The following is a 19,634-nucleotide window of genomic DNA, read 5'->3' as shown; positions in this document are numbered from 1 at the left end:
CTCAAGGAAGCATTTATCACAAGCCTAACAACTAAGAAAAAAAAAACATTATCAGAAGAATTCTCAGCCCAGTTCTACAAGAAATTGAAAAAAGAATGAACACCAATTTGTCTAAAATTATTTTATGAAATAGAAAATAGCAAAACTTTCTAACCTCATTCTATGAAACTAATATCAACCTGATGCAAAAACCAGACAAAGACACATCAAGGAAAGAACATTTCAGGCCAGTATTCCTGATGAACAGAGATGTAATAATTCTCAATAAAATTATGGCAAACAACATACAAAATCATATTAAAAATATTGTACAACATGATCAGTGGGCTTTGTCCCAGGGATGCAGGGTTGGTTAAACACATGGAAATCAATAAACATTTTTTAAGTAAATAGATGTAAAGACAAGAATCAAAAATAATTATCTCAACAAATGCAGAAAAAGCATTTGACTAAATACATGGTCAAAACACTAGAAAACTATATATAATAGAAAAATATCTTAACACTACAAAAGCTGTTTATGGTAAACACAAGGGAAATCTTCTTCTTCTTCTCCTCCTTTTTTTTTTTTTTTTTTTTGAGTAAGGAGATTTTACTGAAAACAGAACCAAAACCGGACAAAGGATTACAAACAGGAATGTGGACTCCTCACAAAACAAAAACAAAAACAAAGAACAAAAAGTGTCCGAAGGACAAAAGGGGGTAGCGAGAGTGAGAAAAAGGGTAATTTTTTTTCCTTCCCATTGCTTTTAAAAAAGCCAACACAAAGAAACACACGCACACACAACCCTTTGTTCCCGAGTAGAAACATAAATACGGAAGAATCTAAAACTCTGTTCTTCTTTCTTCCAAAGGCAAAAAAAAAAAAAAAAAAAAAAAAATGTAAAAGAAAAGTCAGGCTGAAGGCTGTGCCGCACAGAGCCCCTTCCGCAGCAGTGTGTAGAAGGGGCGGCTAGGCCCTGGGTTTGTGTGACACCTGGCGGCAGCGCGGGGAACAGAGGCAGTACGAGGGGGTGTCATGCGCTCTCCCTCAACCCCCCAGAAGCAGGGGGTCCAGCTTGTCAAGTCCAAGGCGCCCTCTCCAAGTCCTGGGCACCCTCTTGGAGAGGGTCGCCAGGGCAGCACCATACCAACTCCTGGGAGCTCATTCCCCGCCCCCTGCAAGCCCGCCCCTCAAGAGGAGGCGGGCGAGGATGCGCCCTGTCCTTGGGCTCAGTACCAGGGCACCTAGTGCTGGGGTAGAAGCTGGCGGCTGCTGTTGACATGGCTGAGGACTTTCTGCTTGAGCTGCGCCACCTGCTTGGGCAGCAGGCTCCTGGAGGAAGCCAGGTCCTGTTCTGGCTCTTGAGCTCTTCTCTTTCTTCTCCAGGTGAGAGATGCTCCAGCTTGCCCTTGGGGCACTTGGAGGCTGCGATATTGTTGAGCAGCTGCTTCGGCTCAGCCTTTATGAGCTCCTGCATGTCCACGTTGATTGGTGACAGCAGGCTCTCTCCGAAGCTTGGCAAGTTGGGCACCATCTGTGGCTTTCCTTGAGCACAGCTAGGCACAGCGGCCCCAGTAAATCACTGGGTGGCAGCGGCTGTGGGAAGGTAACGGGCTAGGAGGAGAAGGCGACAGTGGCAGCATCCCCAGCACCCCGGGCGCCATCCTTGTAGTGGCTCAGGTTTAGGAAGACTGGTGCCAGCTGGGAGGGTGGCGCGGATGCCGTGCCAGAGGGTCCTCCTGCGAGGCTGCAGCAGCAGCTGGGCTGCACCCAGCCAAGCTGGTGCTGCTTGTTCAAATCCTCCAGGGCCTTGACAACGTCCTCGGTGAACTCCTGCTTCTCCCTGGCCACCATCTTGGGTAGAAGAACTGCGTGCTCCTCAGCGTGGTTGTGACCAGCCCGTTGGTCTGGATGGTTGGTCAGCATGGTTGGACCAGCCCCAGGTCGGGCTGGAGAGCAGGCTGTCGTGGCGACTGCTGGGGGTGCAGTCTGCGCAGGGGGGCCAGAGGTGGTGCCACCACCACTTGTTTGCTCAGGCTCAGCGTCAGCTGTCATTCTTCACCACTCTGCCTGCGAGGCTGTTTGGGGCGCCCCAGTGACAAGCGGGACAGGCACGCAAAGTTGCTGCTGCTGCCACTGACGCCATTGCCCAGGCTGCTCAGCGCCTCATCACCTTAGAAGGGTGTTTCCAGCCTCCGCATCACCATTGCGCCCTGTGCGGGAGGACTGTCCATGGCCTCCCTGGGGGCTCACTCCCCTCCCCTGCCCATTCAGCCCTGTGCCCACCCAGGCAGTGGCCGCTGCACCTGGGCCTTCTGTGGCGGCTCCTCGGAAACATTATTCTTAAGGGAGAAAAAATTAAAGCATTTCCTCTAAAATTCAAAAAAAAAGGCAAAGGATGCCTTTTTTTTTTTTTTTTTTTTGCCACTTCAATTCAACATCATCCTTGAAGCTCTATCCAAAACCTATGTTTCTATTCATTTATCTTTATTAAATAAATGAATAGATAAATGAATAGAAACATAGGAAATCAAACTATCACTATTTACAAATGACATGATTCTATATTTACAAAATCCAAAAAAATTCACTTGAAAACGTTCTTGTCTAATAAATTCAGCAAAATAGCCGAATATAAAATAAACATCCATAAACCAAATAAATTTCTATATTCAAGCAATGAATTCAGTGTAATAAAAATTAGGAAAACCACCCCATTAACAATGGCCTCAAAAAAAGAAAAAGAAAGAATAAAATAAAATACTTCTGAATCAATCTAAAAAAAGAGGTAAAAATACCTCTACAATGAGAACCACAGAACACTAAAGATAGAAATTGAAGATCTCCCATGCTTTTGGTAGGAAGAATGATCATAGTCAAAACGGCAATACTAACAAAATACTTATACAGATTCAGTGCAATTCCTTTTAAAAGTCCAATGACACTCTTCATAAAACTAGAAAAAGCAATCGTGAAATTCATTTAAAAAAATAGGAGAGCCACAATAGTCCTTCTCAATAAGCAATTCTCAACAAAATGATTGAATCAATAGACATCATAATACTAGACCTTAAACTATACTACAGAGAAATAATTAAAAAAGAAAGAAAGAAAGAAAAAGGAAACCCCATATCAAAAGGCATATAGACCAATCCATACTAGACAAAGGTGACCAAAACATAAATTGGAGAAAAGATAGCCTCTTCAACAATTGGTGCTGGGAAAACTGGAAATCCATATGTAGAAAGATGAAATATCCTGCTGTACAACACAAGCAGATGAAGTTGCTATTTTTTCAATCTAAAATAGAAAAAAAAAGAAAGAAGAGCATAAGTTTGTGAGCAAAATATACAAAGAAAACACAAAAGAAACACTTTACAACATTGCTTTAGGAAATGTTCCTTTGGTTATGACATTAAAAGGACAGGGAAGTGAACCATAAGCAGACAAGTATAATTCCATTAAACCAAAAGCTTCTGCACAGCACAGTAAAGCATGAACAGGGAAAAGATTCAACTGTTGGAATGAAAGAAATTACTTACACATTACCTGAGAAAAGTATAAAATCTGAAACACAAAATAATCTCTATGAAAAATCATTAAGTGAGCTGGGTACAGTGGGACATACCTTGAATACCAGTGGTTTGAGAAGCTGAGGTGGGAGGAACACAAGTTAAAAACCAGCCTCATCAAGTTAGCCAGGCGCTAAGCAACTGAATGAGACCATGTGTCTAAATTTATATATATATATATATATATATATATATATATATATATATATATATATATATATATAGAGAGAGAGAGAGAGAGAGAGAGAGAGAGAGAGAGAGAAGCATGTTGTTTGCAAAGAAATGTAGCTAAGAGAGAGTTGAGTACAATGTGACCATGTCTTATTCACCAGTAAGTAAAAAAAGGGAGCATGATGAAACCCGGGGAGACCACACCTTAATGTTCAACCAGAATTAGATTCAAATACAGAAAGAAGACAGCTTTGTCACCCAAGGTACTTCACTGTGTTAACCCACCTCTCCAGCTGAGAATATGAAGGGAAAGGAAAAGTAGGGTGATCCACAGTCATTTTTCTTCCATTTCTTTCAAACTCATTAACAAACTAGCTGGAGAAATTGTTCACAGTTATCAAGTTGTAGTAAAAACAATTGCATTGGTTCTGTGTAACATTCACTGCTTTGGTATTAATGAACACAACATGGATATGTAAGCTCTCCAATGTGACTTGCTCATAAGTTTCCATATAGAATTGATATGGCATACACAAAGATGAATGTTAGAAGTCTTGATAAAAATTTAAAATTCTGTAATAAGGACAATTAAAAGAAAGACAAAATTTACCATGACATGTGAAGAGATCACAGAAGAAAGATATAGATTTCTGTGACATGATGTCAATTGTAGAGGTCACCTGATTTTATGCAGGGAGTCAAAGTTTTCATTTTGCATTGGGCCTGACAAATTACACAAGTTTCCCTAAAAATACCAGTAAAAATGTGTATATTTCCCTGGATAAAATGATGATTCTAGGATCTGGTAAGATAAATTAAAAAATGAACCTGAATATAGTAGGAGAAAAAGAAGGAAGAGTAAGAGGAGAGTCTCCCAAGATGTCCCACATGTGGATTCCTGACAAATGACATGAGAATTAAAGTAAAAGATCCTGAAAGAGTGAAAGCTGGAAAAATATGAGCAATAAAATAAAAACCATTATCAGTAAATTATAAGTGAAAGCAACAAATGAATATATATTTACTGATAAAACATAATTGACTTCATTGATAATAAGTGATGGGAACAGACAAATATTTCATATAGAAGAGTTCAAAACAATGCAGGAGAATAGCATCCCCTCCTGCATGTGGAGTTTAGTATCCTTGTCTTTTATGGGTGGGCAGATTCAGTGACTTGATTGCAACAAATAGTGAAGGAATAAGGAAAATATTACATTCCCAAAGGATGAAGCTGGCACAAACTACCTTGACAATGGATGGAATGTAGCGCTTCAAATATTTCAGTGACCATCAGATAAGCTCTTTATACTTTGAGAACAAGGCATTTCAAATGCATACTATTCCTTCCAAAATTATTTAATAAGTTCTCTTTATAGGTGACTAACAATAACCATTTTCACAAGCAGGAAACAAAACAAAAGTATACTCTCTCCCTCAGTGTTGAGTGCCTACCTTTCAGTGATCAAATAGAATAATTAGTTTTAATTTATTTTTAATTAACAAACATTTATTGCACATGTTAAGGAATTGAACATAATATTTCCAATGCAAGGCACACAGTTATCATATCTAATTATCCATCTTCTACTTTCATCCCTTGCCCTGCCCCAGCACCCTTCCTACTCTCCAGAAATCACTATGGGGCTTCTATATTACTTCTAAAAAATCAACTCTAGGGTGTAGGTGGAAAACATGGTAATAGAAAAAAAAAATTCTGCAGCCACAAACATTTGCAGAAATAAACTCTTCCTACATCTCAGAGGCCATTAATGTTAACACCTGGCTGAGTCTCCCTTTATCTCATTGTACACAATCAGAAAAATGATCTCCAGCTATTACCTTCACTATGCTGACCTTAATTTTTCCATAAATCTTCCATTTGGCTTCCCACCACCTGAGGACAGGGGCTCCACTGAAATCATCAGAAACCACTATGGCACCAAATCACAAGGTCCCTCCTTTATCACCCTGTAGTTCACTTTTTAGTGGCTTTTAGAACAAAAGGTTCTGCCTTTCTTTTTTAAATCATCTTCTCCAGAAATCCATGTCATTAAATTTCCCTGGTTTTCTATCTCCTTAACTGGATGCCCTCACTCTCTGTCTCCTTCATATAATTTTCTTCACCAATGCTAAATATAGGAGTGTCCCCAGCTCAGAGAAATGCTCCCTCTACTTCTATATCTTCACCCACACCTAGGGTCATGCTCAACCTCATTGCAGTATTTTGCACATTCCCACACCTTCCAAATATTCATTTTCTTCCCAGTCCTCTCCTCTCACATTCAAACATGTTCATGTGGAAATCAAGGAGAAATCACAAACATCAACACAAAAGCCTTCTTTGAGACTAGCCTCATGTGGTTTTTCTGCTCCATACAGGATTGGGTATCAGTAACTACCCTAGAGTGCTCAAGTCAAAAATTCAGCAATTGTCCTTGATCTTTTCACCATTACACTCACACCAATCCATCCCCAAACCTGCTTATACTAAAGACAATATTATAAGCATATATGTGTGAAAGAGTGATACATGTACTCCAAATTATTGCTTTATAAGTATATAATTATATGTACATTAAATGTCTATAAAATATATAATTATAAATAAATAAATCAGTTTAAGCCACTTTTATTCCTGTTACCAAGTCATGCCATCATATCATATAATACATATTCTATGGATAATCATATCCATGGGGACAAGTTCTGCTAAATAGGCACAAATCCTCCCCATATTGAGGGACTTAAAAGATGCTTTTGCCAAAAAACACTGAATATTTACTTAGGCCTAGAGATGCCCAATGGACAACTACAAGTGAGATAACACTTGGCATCTCTGAGATATATTTATTCTATTTAATGGCTTATAATATCCACAGCATAGAAAAGAGAAAAAAATACCTGCAATATTAGTAAGAACTCCTGAAACATCCCAGGAACAACAGGTGTAGAAAGAGGCCATGACTGAATTGAAACTCTTATTCCACTTCTGAATAAATTTTGAAAAAAAAAATATATGTGTGTGTGTGTGTGTACACACACACACACACACACACTTATATACACACACATACACACACATACATACACTGGATAGTTAGTGTACTCCCTTTCATAGCTGGATGATTAATTTCATACATACAATTAATGAATATTTGTAAGAAACAAAATTAAAAATCTGATTATAAAACAAATACTGAAGGGCTTTCTAAAATGTTTCTTAACCAAGCCAGCCAATAAGTAGGCAGATACTTTGGTGGACACTAGGAAAAAAAAAGTCAAAAGTAGAGTTCTGACGCCGTCTAGTGTCTCATTAGGAGTTAGCACTTCTAACAATGGGAAAGTACACACATTAAGAAGAACAGTAAGTACAAGTAGGGATGAGACAGGAATTCTTGAAACCTCAGAGAGGGGTGGGGAGATGCAACTCTAGAAGCCAGCAAGGGATGGATCCTTAAGGAGGCCTTTATCTCACAGGTAGAAAAGGATTGGGGCAGATAAGTGACATGGTGAGGGGTGTGTTTTAGAATAATTGAGAAGGTAAAACATTGCCATGGATGGTAACATTAGATCAGATGCCTAAAGGGTGTCAGTACTTCATGTCCCTTTAGTGCCTGAATTTTTGCTTCAGACCAGGGTAAATGGTCTGAAGCAAGAATGAGAGCAGAGATTCCCTGCTGTTTTGAACATATCTGTGTCCTCTTTGCCTAGAACAGAGCCTGGTACTATAGTTTTATTTTAAAATGCGAGGGGTTATGTTTCCATATATAAAACTAAATGAAGGCTGTGGTTTTTCATAGATGTAGAGTGTTCCCCTATTACACATAGGCATTGGGTTCAAGCTTAACCATCACATAAAAATAAAATAAATGTATTGTGTCCACCCACAACTAAGAAATAAATGTTTCAAAGAAAAAAAACCTAAATGATAATACTGTCAAAATAGATGCCCTGCCCCATCCACGCCAAACTGCATTTCAGAGAATCATGAAGCTGGACCAGCCTGAGAGGAAGGCATCACATCGTGTTCTACTTTACAGATTTAGGGAGTTTTCCAAAGTCGCCCTGGGAAAGGGTTAAGGCCTCCTCCCCCATCTATGTTTTTTTCACTGCCTAGGTGCTAGAAAACACTTCCTGTGCCTGAGTGAGTGAGTGAAGTGGGCTGTGCTATCAAAACTAGGCTCCAGCAAGTTATGGCTGAATCACAGGCTTACCCTCTCTGGACCTCAAGGTCTCAGTATGTACACAGCAGGCACTAAGAGAAGTCTCTGTGAACATGCCAGTAAAATTATTGTTCCCCAAAAACAAAGTGTCTCAGGTGATATCCCCAGGACCTCTTCCAGAAACCCCATGGAACCCAATCAACCTGAAATATAAAAAAGTGCACAGCATCCCATGAGAGGGAGGAACCAAGAAAGGCTGTGCTGTGGCATCTTCAGCCTCCCTCCATTGCCTCAGTGTGTAAGAGGGAAAACTGAGACCCCCAATGGAACAGACCCTGAGGTCACATTTCTATCTCAGAGCCCAAAGATCCTGCTTCCCCACTGGCTCCACAGTGTCTCCTGACAGAATTTCCAGATGCCTCACCTGACTCCAGTTGCCTCCTTTGGACACACGTACCATGCCCTCTGCTCCTGCACCACTGCGCCTCCTGGTTCCTAGGCTGTGCTCACCTAAGGAGTGCTGGATGGGGGTGCTGCCTCCCACATGCTTCCCCTGTCTCCTCCCCACCCACTGTTGGGTGGGCTCCACTCACTCAGCCTGACTCTGCCTCACCAGCTCTGCCCAACATTCAAGCCCCACTAGGTCCTCTCCACTTTATTTAAATGGGCTCCACCCAACATCTTGCCTCTTACCTGCTCTCTTATGTAGAGCCACATCCACTCCATCCACTTGATCCTCTGCATTCTGTCCACGTGGCTCAGCCTCCACTGACATATTTAACACTCTTGGATTGCAGGGTTTTCCCTTCAGTTCTGGAATATTTGCAGTCTGGCTTGGCCCAATTCCACCAATATCCAATAACAAAAAATGGCTCTGCTCTTCTTCATTAGCCATACATTTCCATCAAGTTCACTCCTACGGCAGCCTCCCTGTGTCACCTGGCCTCTCTACTGCTCCTTGAAAACTCTATCTGAAATGAAAAAATGGGATCTTGCAGAGATGCCCATGGTTGTGACATCACTGAGTCTAAGGGACAATTACCTTTGGGCTCTGGTCACCTTTGAACCCCACATCTTTAATGTTTGACCTTGAACAACTCTGCTAACCTAAGTCAGAGTATCTCCGTTTACAAAATTCAGCTGATGATAATACTTTATTTACATAAACGTGAGCACTTTTCAACACTATCTGTGTATTATGGATGCAGAAGAGGCACTGGCAAGCAACTAGCAAGGTCCATGCCCTATACGTGAAAGAGCCCAGCCAGAATTAAAAAAGCATGTTTGCAAAGGATATGGCCTTCTGCTCTTTAGCTCTGTGGCCTTAAGCACCTTCTCTTACCCTTTCAGCACAGGATGGGCACAGCTACTTGGCAGACAAGAGTCATCTGTGATCTCTTCTCCAGCCAGCTGGGGCATCTCAGATGGGGGAGCATAAGTGTCTGACAATGGCCATCTTTCTCAAGGTTGAGTCTCAGAAGAAAAGCCTCTTTATAATGACTTATGTATAACTATTGTTTATTCTGACAGCCTGACTCAATGCTGTAGAGATAGGGCAGCAGTTGGGGACTTGGGTTTCAAGCTGCAGAAACTAAACTGGGTGCTTTTAAAAAAATGCTCTAGATGACACTGGGGAGGTCAAGGGAACCTGATGGCAAAACTCAATAAAACCAGGAGCTGGGTTTTGCCAGATGATCTCAGTGCCCCAAACCCCTTTATAGTCTTTCCTGGAACCCACAGATATACAAGCACACTGGAAGCCTTTTTGCTGTTGCTTTGGTGCTGCTCAGATTCTTAGTCTTCAGAGAAGGGGGCTGGTTGGCTTGGTATAGGTATTGGCTGAGAGTATGAATTCTTCACATTAAAGTAGGTATTGAAGGATGAGTTGAAGTATGCTAAAGAACAAATGGAAGGACATTATAGGTAAGAACACCATTTGTGACCTCACAATGAAATTTGTGTCTTTTCAGAATCACACAACCACACCATGCCAGGTGCTTTTCTCATCATGTCATTCAATATCCACAAAACTTTCAAAAATAGTGCCATATTTTGGGAAACTGTTTGCATTGTTCTACAACAATGCTAAAAGCTCCTATAAAGAATTCAAAATATACAGTAGAATACTGAAAAACTGGCCAAAGATTGGGAATCTTGCCAAAACCCAGTGCCCCAAACACCAAAATTAACATTAGGTAGTATCATTTCTCAGGCCTTTTTAGTCACATACATTGGAGGGTAAATAAAAATGCAAGGGTGGGTAGAAAGAATGAAAAGAATTTTATTAAAATGGGGTTAAATGTGGGCTGGGTTTGTGGCTCATTGGGAGAGTGCTTGCCTAGTGCACATGAGGTGCTGGGTTATATCATCAACACCACATAAAAATAAATTAAATAATGGCAAAAATTATAAAAAAGTTATTAAATATGAAAATAAACCATTTTCACTTGAATTTAAGGAAAAAAATCAGTAAAAGAGAAGTAGTTGCTAACATGACATATTTATTTTGTGACCAAAGTGCTTGTTTGATATAAGAATACACTTATATTGTGTTTAACAATGTGTCTCAAAAGTTAAAAAATAACATTAAAAAAATATGAAGATGAGGCTCAGTGGTATGTGCCCCTAGATTCAAACCCTTGTACAAAAAAAGAAAAAAAATTGTAGTTCCTTTTTATTATGTTCCATATTGCAATTTTAGCATTCATTTTCACCTATAGTGGAGGCTGTGAAAAGTCAGTTTCTCACACATATGTCCATTTCCACACCTGACATTTTGCTGTCAGGCTATTGTTTTATGTCAAGGTCCATACTTTACCTGCCACCTCACTTTAATTGATTGTTTTTCAAATCCTAGGTTTCTCTGGAGGCAGTTTTCATCTTCAGTCCTTGGAACCTGGCTTCTTCCTTCTGTGTTCATTTAGATTCAAGTCTTTTTTGGAGAAGATCCACTTCAAAAAATGGGAACAGTAAGGCTTGCTTAAAATCATTTTCCTAATGGCCCATCAGTGCAGGAATTGAGATTGGGACCAGTGTTAGCCTGTTGTGGAACAGTTCTCAGGAGAGCCATGGGAGCCCTGAGATTTTGGACTTGAATGTTGGCATCAAAAGAAAAGATACTCACTCTCTGAGAACATTCTGGGGCAGGTGAGAGATCCTGGAGATGACTCAGGCCTAACTCTGCCCCAAGGGCTCAGATTAGGTAAAGTCAAGGTTTTGTCTTGTACTTTCTTTCCATCCCCAGAGACCTGAATAATAATTGGTGAAAAAGATGGCTGGTTCTCTTGGCATACATTACTCCTGTACCTGTCAAAGAAGCCCAGTGGTTGGTATTCTGGGCTGCTATGGCTATCCAGCTATGCCATCATGCCCCAGAACCCTTTCTGTTTTTCATTTTGCAATCTATTCAATACAGCAATCAGGGGAAAGGGAAGAAGGAAAAAACAAAGATCTAGAGGCCCAGTTGCTTCCACTGATATCTCCTTGGCCAGCACAGAATTATAGAGACCCCTACCTGCAAAGAATATTGGGGAATACAGTTTGTTTTTTACTTTTAGTTTGGGTTTGGTTCTGTTTTTGGTTGTGGGGACTAAACCTGGATTGCTTAAGCACTGAACAACCATCCCCAACCCTTTTTATAGTTTAGAGACAGCATCTCTCTAAGATTTTTAGGGCCTCACTACATTGCTGAAGCTGTCCTTAGACTTGGGAGCCCCCTGCCTCAGCCTCTATAGTCACTGGGATTATAGGCATGTGCCACCAGGCCTGCATTGCTTTTTTTTTTTACATGCTGGAATTGGATCCTGGGAGGCCATCCTTACATGTGGTTTGAGTTACCTCCCTGCCTGGGTGAGAGGTGCTTAAACACAGCCTGTGTTAAAAAGCCTTCCCCACGATTTCCTAGTCCAAGGGCTTGTCCGTGCTGAGCCGTGCCTGGCCACTGACCTGAAGACCCAATTTCCGGCCCTGAACTTGGGATGCTGCCCCCCTTATCCTTCATTGGATGGGATTTTCCCTTGAATTTTTTGTTCCCCAATAAAAGCTCACTCCCTGGCATGCTCTCACTCTCTCGCTAGTCTTTTCTGTAAACCTCGCCACCACATTAGGTGGCTGGAGGCGGGAACTAGGAGAAGCCGTCTTGGAGCTGTGCTAAAGGTAATGAGAGTCTCTTTAATTTAAAACTCACTAGCAATTTCTTATGCACCAAATCTTCTTTCATGAAGCTCACGCTGGTCACGTGGCAGAGGAACCCAGAGCCAGTCACATGGGAAACACTCGTTTTACTACTGAACTGAACTTTCAGCCCTAAACCTGTCATTTTGAATTATTAGAAACCCATTTTATAAAATATAAGGTCCCAGTGAAATGAATTAGTGATACCTGGACCTGGACCTTAAAAACCAGTTGTGCTCAGGTGGCTTAGTACAGGCTCAGTGCATAGTCACTCGGTGGCATGAAAGAATGGGCATCAAGTGAGGAATGGGTCCTCATGGGCTGTTAAAGGAGAAATGCTGGATAGGTGGCCAGGCTGAGATATTGTTCTTTCATATGTGTTAGGGTGGTCATCCCAGATAGAGAAGGGGTACAGGGTGAGTTCATTTGGGTGGTTACCCACTGAGATACATCACCAGTTTTTTAAATATTTTTTCATTGTTGATAGATCTTTATTTTGTTTATTTATATGTGGTTCTGAGAATCAAACCCAGAGCCTCACACATGCCATGCAATTCAATTGTGCTACCACTGAACCACAGGCCCAGCCTCATCCCTAGCACCTTTTATTTATTTATTTGATTTGGCCCTTCTGGGATTGAACTCTTGGATACTCCACCACTGAGCAATATCACCAGCCTCATTTTGTATTTTATTTAGAGTCTCACTAATTTTCTTAGTTCATCACCATTGTTGAGACTGACTATGAACTCTTGCTCCTTCTGCCTCAGCCCCTTGAGCTACTGGGATTACAGGTGTGTGCCACTGTGTGTGGGTCCCCTTTTCTTTCTTGTTTTTTTTTTTATTATTTTGATAAAGGGTTAAATTATTTCTCAGGAACTCACTAAGTTAATGAGGCTGGCTTTGAACTCTCAATACTCCTGCCTCAGCCTCCACATCCACTGGAATGAAAGGCCTGTGCCACTGAGCCAACTCTAATACAATTTTTAAAGTTATTTATTCCATGGTAACATGGATCTATTTAAACTTGCAATCAAAAAACATACATATAATATATTCACTTATTATAAATAATTTTTTAAGAATTAGCATATGCCATTTTTATAAAAATAGATGTCACAAAAATTACTCCCATTGACCAAATGTGACCCATAAAATCTTGAAAACATGGATATTTGATTTATATATTTTTATTCTTTTTACAGATTTATTATTATAGACAAGTTCAAAACACTGAATGAGTGAATGCAAAGAATTATGCCAAGTTCCAAAATTACTAATTGAGGATAATATTTTTTTCCTAGTAATGACATTTATTTTCCCACAAATACTGCATCTGGCATTTATGTGTTAAAGCTAAAAAGTTGATTACACAGAAACTGAAACAGAAATGCTTCCAAGATTTATGATAAGAATGAGAAAGAGATTGATTGTGTGTAAGGAGTGCCAAAATCAGTTAAGACCAGAAAGTAACTCTTAGGTTTTATGGCACAATAAGGTGATTACGTTCTATAATAACTTCTTAAACAAATCAAAATAGCCAGAAATTTGCAGATTTCAAACAAAGAATAATAATTTTAATTAGATGAAAATTACCCCGATCTGATAATTTCACACTATATACACATGTTGAGTTACAATAATGGGTCTCATATCCAAGTACAAATAGTAGATTCCAGTTAAAAATTAAAATAAACAGAAATCAACTCTTTGATGTTTTAACCAAATATCTACATCACCTCAGATTTTAAAATGGTATCCTATGTTCATAAATATTTTTTTCTATTTTGTTTTTTCTTACTATCCTGTCTTTTATATCTAAAAGGTCTAAAGAGTCATGGAATGATTTAGCCTCATCCACATGGTTTTCTGATGACTGCTATTTTTTTTCAAAACTTGTTTACACTTTATTTTCTTATTTTATTTTTTATATGGTGTTGAGGATTGAACACAGTTTCTCACATGTGCTAGGCAAACACTATACCACTGAGCCACAGTCTTAGCCCTGATGCCTGGTATTTAATAATATGTGGCTTGAAACAATTTAAAGTACATACCTACTATTTCAGACACTTGACTTAAAACACAACATGCCTTGTATAGAAACTATTCTATCAGATTAACATCAAATTTTCTGTATCAATTTTATGTGTGTTTTTTTTACTGAAGAAATACATTGCTTCCTACAAGCAGATGAATATTGGTATTTTATGGAAGTTCATCTTTTAGGCTTGGGCCCAATTCTTGTTCTTTAATTAATAACATTACAATGAAATGACTTTGAGTCTATCTGAACTGTGACTTTAATTACAATCCTTTATTCCAGATGATTGAGGAGAAGACAATAATAATATATTTCTACTGATATTCAATAGCTGGACTTTGGTCACTTAAGATATTTTTTCTGGTCATAATAATAACATATATACAAGGAAGATAGCTACATTGGGGATTCAAAGACAGGCCTAAAATACTGCCAAAGAGCTTTCTACACATATTGCTATAATATTTTAACATTATGAAAACAGTTTGAAGCAAAAACATATGTAGCCATTATTAAAAGAAAAAATTTAAATCTATTAAATCACATATATGAGGAATTGCATAATTAAAACATAATGGCCAGCATTTCTACTGAGGACTTTTTATTTCAGAAACCCATCCATATTTGATACTTGTTATTCTTTCATACACAATATCTCTAGAATATATGTAATGTGACTCCTTATATGTCATACACGATGATCAGATTTAGCATCAAGGTAACACTTTAACTCAATAAAAGATTATAAATACAAATTAAAAAAATCACTAGAGGGCATGATTTTCAGTGTCATATTAGATAATTTATTAAAGGCATTAGTTCTTGTAATAAATGTCAAAAGACAGCACTAAAAAATACATCCATGTGCACACCTACTACATTAAGATGCATTTTTGAGAAGGCTGCAATTCTTTACTTTTGTGCAATCCTTACATTTCAATTCACTGAAAATAATAGAGTTTTCAATATGTTCCTACTGCTTAATCAAGAAGAGAAAGATGAAATCAAAGTAACACACTACCACAGAAAACCTCAAGATGAGATTATATCAAGAACTATTTTGATAATATATGGTAATTCTGAATCTATAAGAAAGCCTATGTACAGTGGGAGCACAACTACCATTACATAATCCAGATATAATTCGGTAATAATATTGGAATGGCACCTGGAGGATATTAGAGGGACTTGATAAACGAAGTGAGAAAATGTGTTTTGGGTGAATCCACATATATCCCTGGTAAGAGGATAGGCTGAGCTTGATGAAGATGACACTATTTGAAACAAAGGCTTCTTCTTCATTTTCTCCTAAGATATATACTATTAATATGGAATATGAAAAAAATGAAAAAGATCAACAAACTATATTATTTTATTAATAAAAGAAACATTTTCCTCTGAAGTTTATTTTGAGATTTCAGCTAACACCATAATTTTCTTCTGAAACTTCACATTCCTTTTCTAGCACAAGATCTAGCCCAAGAACTTTACCATTGGTTTCTTGGCCCTAATACATCTAGGTTTGCTAATAATTATGGGGATCATAGTTACAGATGTTTTGTCTCATAATTTTTGAGATGACATCAAATAAAAATTAATAATCTACTTTCACAGTTTTTTGGGGGGTGCTTCTCCATTTGTACCACCTTCCCACTGAGTGTTCTCTATGACATCACCTTCAGCCCCAGAAGCTTCTGCTTGGCAAAGTTCAACCATCAATTCTCACATCAGAGCCTGTGATTCCTTGTTCCTTGTGGGTATTCTACATGTTTTTGAATGCTTGATTCTCATTGTCTTCTACTGCCATCATCAATGTGACCAAACATGATCTTGTATTCACTAGTGTATGCTGAACAATTGTACTAATGTATTACTTTCTAAGGCATTTATTTTCAATATTGGGGGTGTTCCAGGAAGTCTTTTTTCTAAGGCTTATGTCCTCAGGTCTTTCTAAAAGTCAATAAATAGATAAAACTCTAACTAAAAAATAAATAATGTTATCACTATTAATACATGAACATTAAAATAAATAAACAATATTTTAAACTCTCAGCCCATAGGTGTAAGGACTTAGATAACATAGATCAATTTGGTGGAAGACACAAAATACCAAAATGCATTGTATCCTTGGTGATCTTTGTACTGGGAAGAAATTATTGTTTTCAGCATTGAGTAGGACACTGCTGTTTTCTTCTGTAACCATGACATGGTATAAATCATATGTAAAAAGAAAAAAAAATAACAGAAATAGGAAATGGTTCTCTCAGGAAAAAAAAAAAAGAAAGTACAAGCACATTGTGATAATGCACAGAATATCCAAAATGTGGCCTCTGCATATGGGGCATCTACAGAAAGAATGAACTTGTATACCTGCTGGGAGAAAGAAAAATGTTGCAACCCTCCAGCGAATTGGGCTTTATTGTTTGAAAGTATAAAAAATAGCCATTGATAAAGCAATATTTCTTGCAGGACTGAACATTGAATGTACATTTGCAAGAATATAAAATAGATTCCCAGAGCTATTCAATACAGAAATATTGTTAAGTAATGAAATTCAGAAATAGCCCGAATGTCCATCATTTGTTTAGTTCCAATTTCATCTATCTATTTCATGGAAAGTTAAGATTTTTGCATATGTGGAGTGTTTTCCAGGTTGTTTCATTGAGTAAAAAATAAGGGGCAGAAAGCATATACAGGAACACTCCCTTTTGGGTAAGAAAGAAATTTACATAATAACATATTACTGTTATTACCTCCTACCCAAAAAAAAGAAACAGTAAGAATATATACTAGAAACAATTAAATCAGTTGTTCATGAAGGGCAATGTTTAAAGATTAGTGGGGATGGAATATAGGTGAGTCTTCAGTGTATTTTAATATGGGTTTATATTTGAGCCACATAAACAAAAAAACATGTTCAAAACAGAATTAAATCAAAGGACAAAAATCAAGCCCAACAGACAGGTAAGAGTCTGACAACACAAACATGAACCATCCTATTCTGTGACTAATTAATTTCTTAAGCTTGCATGATTTCCAGGATCTTTTCTCCAATGTGAACAAAATGTTTACCTAAAGTAGCAATGCTTGCTGTGATGTAACATTTACTGATCAGTAATTGGCAATAAAAGATCACAGGATTCATATGCAATGTTTAGTGTCAGCAGATCAAGGGACAAGATGGGTTTTATGCTTTCTCCATTAGACTGGAGTTTACAAGAGCAGTGGCCACTTCTTATCTAGTGTGAGCAGCGTGGTGAATATATAGATATGACTATTAATATACATTGAAGAATTCTTTGAAAGTTTAATGCCAAGAACACAGAGAGGACTTGACAGTTACTTTCCGGTCCAGGTTTCAGAAGCTTAGCTATACACACTTGGGGGAAAATGACCAGTCCTAGACCCTGTGTGAGTATGTATTTTAATGTTGTGGTAGTTTATCATGAGCCTAGGCAGACAAAGGTGGGGTCCTGCAGGTTATTAAGTCATGGAATAGGATTATTGTCATTTATTAAAAGAAAGTTACAAAGAAACTTCTCAATTTATCCTGTGAGGACAGAGATGGTGTACTTCCTTACTCTCATCAAGCTGCTATAATAATCTATGGTAGACTGGGTGGTTTATAAGCCACAGACACTCATTTTTCACAATGTGTAAGATCAAGGCACAAGGCAATTCAAAGTTTGGAAAGGATATTTCTAATGGGTAGAAGCTTCTGGCTGTGTCATCATTTGGTGGAAGAAGCTAGCTAGCCTGTAGCACTGTTCATTATAACATTAATTCTACTGATGAAGTCTTCAGCCTCAGGACCTCAACTCCTCCCCAAAGACTCACCTTCTAATACCATCACCTTAATGGGGAGGAGTTCAACCAAGTTACCCAAGGGGACACAAACCTTCAAATTAGAGCTTTCTATGAAAAAGCAAGTTCTCAATAGTCAACAAACCTGTTAGAGACTTGATCTTGGACATCTGAGCTTTCAAAAGTCCACAAATGAATTTTTTTTTTTTTTTGCTTGTAAGGTATATGTTTCTAGTACTCCCTTAGAGGAGTCCAAACAGACTAAAATATATTTAAAGTGATAATTCTGTCTTTTCAATTGTTCCTTCAATATGAACTCTTCCCTGAATTTACACAGGTTATCAACTCTCTGGGCATCCCTCCATGTATGTGCCTATGTACATGCACATACAACAGCAAGGAGCTTGGGGCTTTCCACCAAGCCCAATCCTCATATTCTGCATTTCTACATGTCAAATTTGGGAACCACCCACTTGGCCCCATCCCTTCAAGGCAGGCAAAGGCCTTCTGTGGTGTTACTCTCTGAGCTACCTCCTTAAGATAGGAGTGAAGCCTCCTTCTACCCTGCACTCTGAACTCTGCTCTCACCTCCTCACTGGCCCTGCCTATATCCTGGTTAGAGCCAGGCCTTCCATTGCACCTGTACATCATTTTCCTGCTCTATGACCTGATCATTATGTGCCAACACTTTACCATGCTCATCTGTGCATTTTGTCCCTCTGTTCCCACAGCAACAATGAAGCTGCCATTTGCTAGCTGTGTGACCTTAAGCAAGTTAACTCGACACAGCTGAGCATTCCTGTCCTGCAACATGGGTGTAAACATGGCTTCAACTCATGGAGTTCTTATTGCCAGTGAAGAGGTCAGGGATAAAATTCTCAAAAACAATAGTCCAGTACATGGTCATCAATTGCTCCTGATGTCATTAAGTGTCACCATTACTAGCTGTCAATCCCACTTCACAACATGGGAAACATGAATCCTTTAAAAGGAAAAAAAATAAATAAATAAAATAATTAAGTTCATGTGGCCAGTGGGCCCAGGTTTGCTCTGACTCTAGATTCCCTACCCCCAACCAGAGCTCAGGGCAGAATAAATACAAAGGTGCCACATGAGGAGAGGATTAATGTAAAGCAGATAAAGGCAGTTTCATGAATGGACAAAAGGGAAAGAATTAAGGGAAGGAAACAAATCCTATATCTGACACTTGGAGAATCAGGAGATTTTACCTTCACATTGACTCCCTCCTCTTGAGAACAAAACTGTAATGAAAACAGACCACTGAGACAGGTTAGTCATCAATGCAGACAATAAAGGACACTCTGGAAGTTACCAGGCTGGTTGGTGCATGTACAAATAGTCAGAGCCATGGATTGGAAGACCTCAAATGGTTCACATGAGACCTTTTGCTTCCTCCATCTTCATTCCCTGGTTCACACAATGGCAGGCTGAGCTTGGACCCTGAAGGTCCTGTGTGCTGGCAGGTGATATTCCCAGAAAATATCATCTACACATATTTTCACAAGTTTACTCATTCTACTCAGCCATAAACAAGAATGGAATTATATCATTTGTGGGAAATGAATGAATCTGGAGAATATAAAATTAAATGAAATAAATCAGATGCAGAAAGTCAATTGTCAAGTCTTCTCTCTCACATGTGAAAGGTAAAAGAAAAATGGAGTTGAAAAAAGAAGTGGATCTCAAAAAAAATTGGAGAA

The 19,634-nt window shown here is 38.8% G+C and overlaps 1 protein-coding gene and 1 pseudogene across 1 annotated transcript in view; one reads left to right on the top strand and one right to left on the bottom strand.

Annotated features, from left to right (window-relative positions):
* Window positions 1-1,212: 1,212 nt before the first annotated feature.
* On the bottom strand, window positions 1,213-18,738 carry LOC139707863 (transcription factor JunD-like; annotated as a pseudogene).
* The window catches only part of LOC139707862 (kanadaptin-like), a 39,537-nt gene continuing 38,639 nt past the window's right edge, over window positions 18,737-19,634 (top strand). Inside the window, 1 exon segment of the mRNA XM_071619776.1 lies at window positions 18,737-18,775. Coding sequence (XP_071475877.1) covers window positions 18,737-18,775 — 39 coding nt within the window.

Source organism: Marmota flaviventris, chromosome 12 (genome assembly GCF_047511675.1).
Source record: "Marmota flaviventris isolate mMarFla1 chromosome 12, mMarFla1.hap1, whole genome shotgun sequence".
NCBI lineage: Eukaryota > Metazoa > Chordata > Mammalia > Rodentia > Sciuridae > Marmota > Marmota flaviventris.
This window is presented reverse-complemented; position numbering and strand designations above follow the sequence as displayed.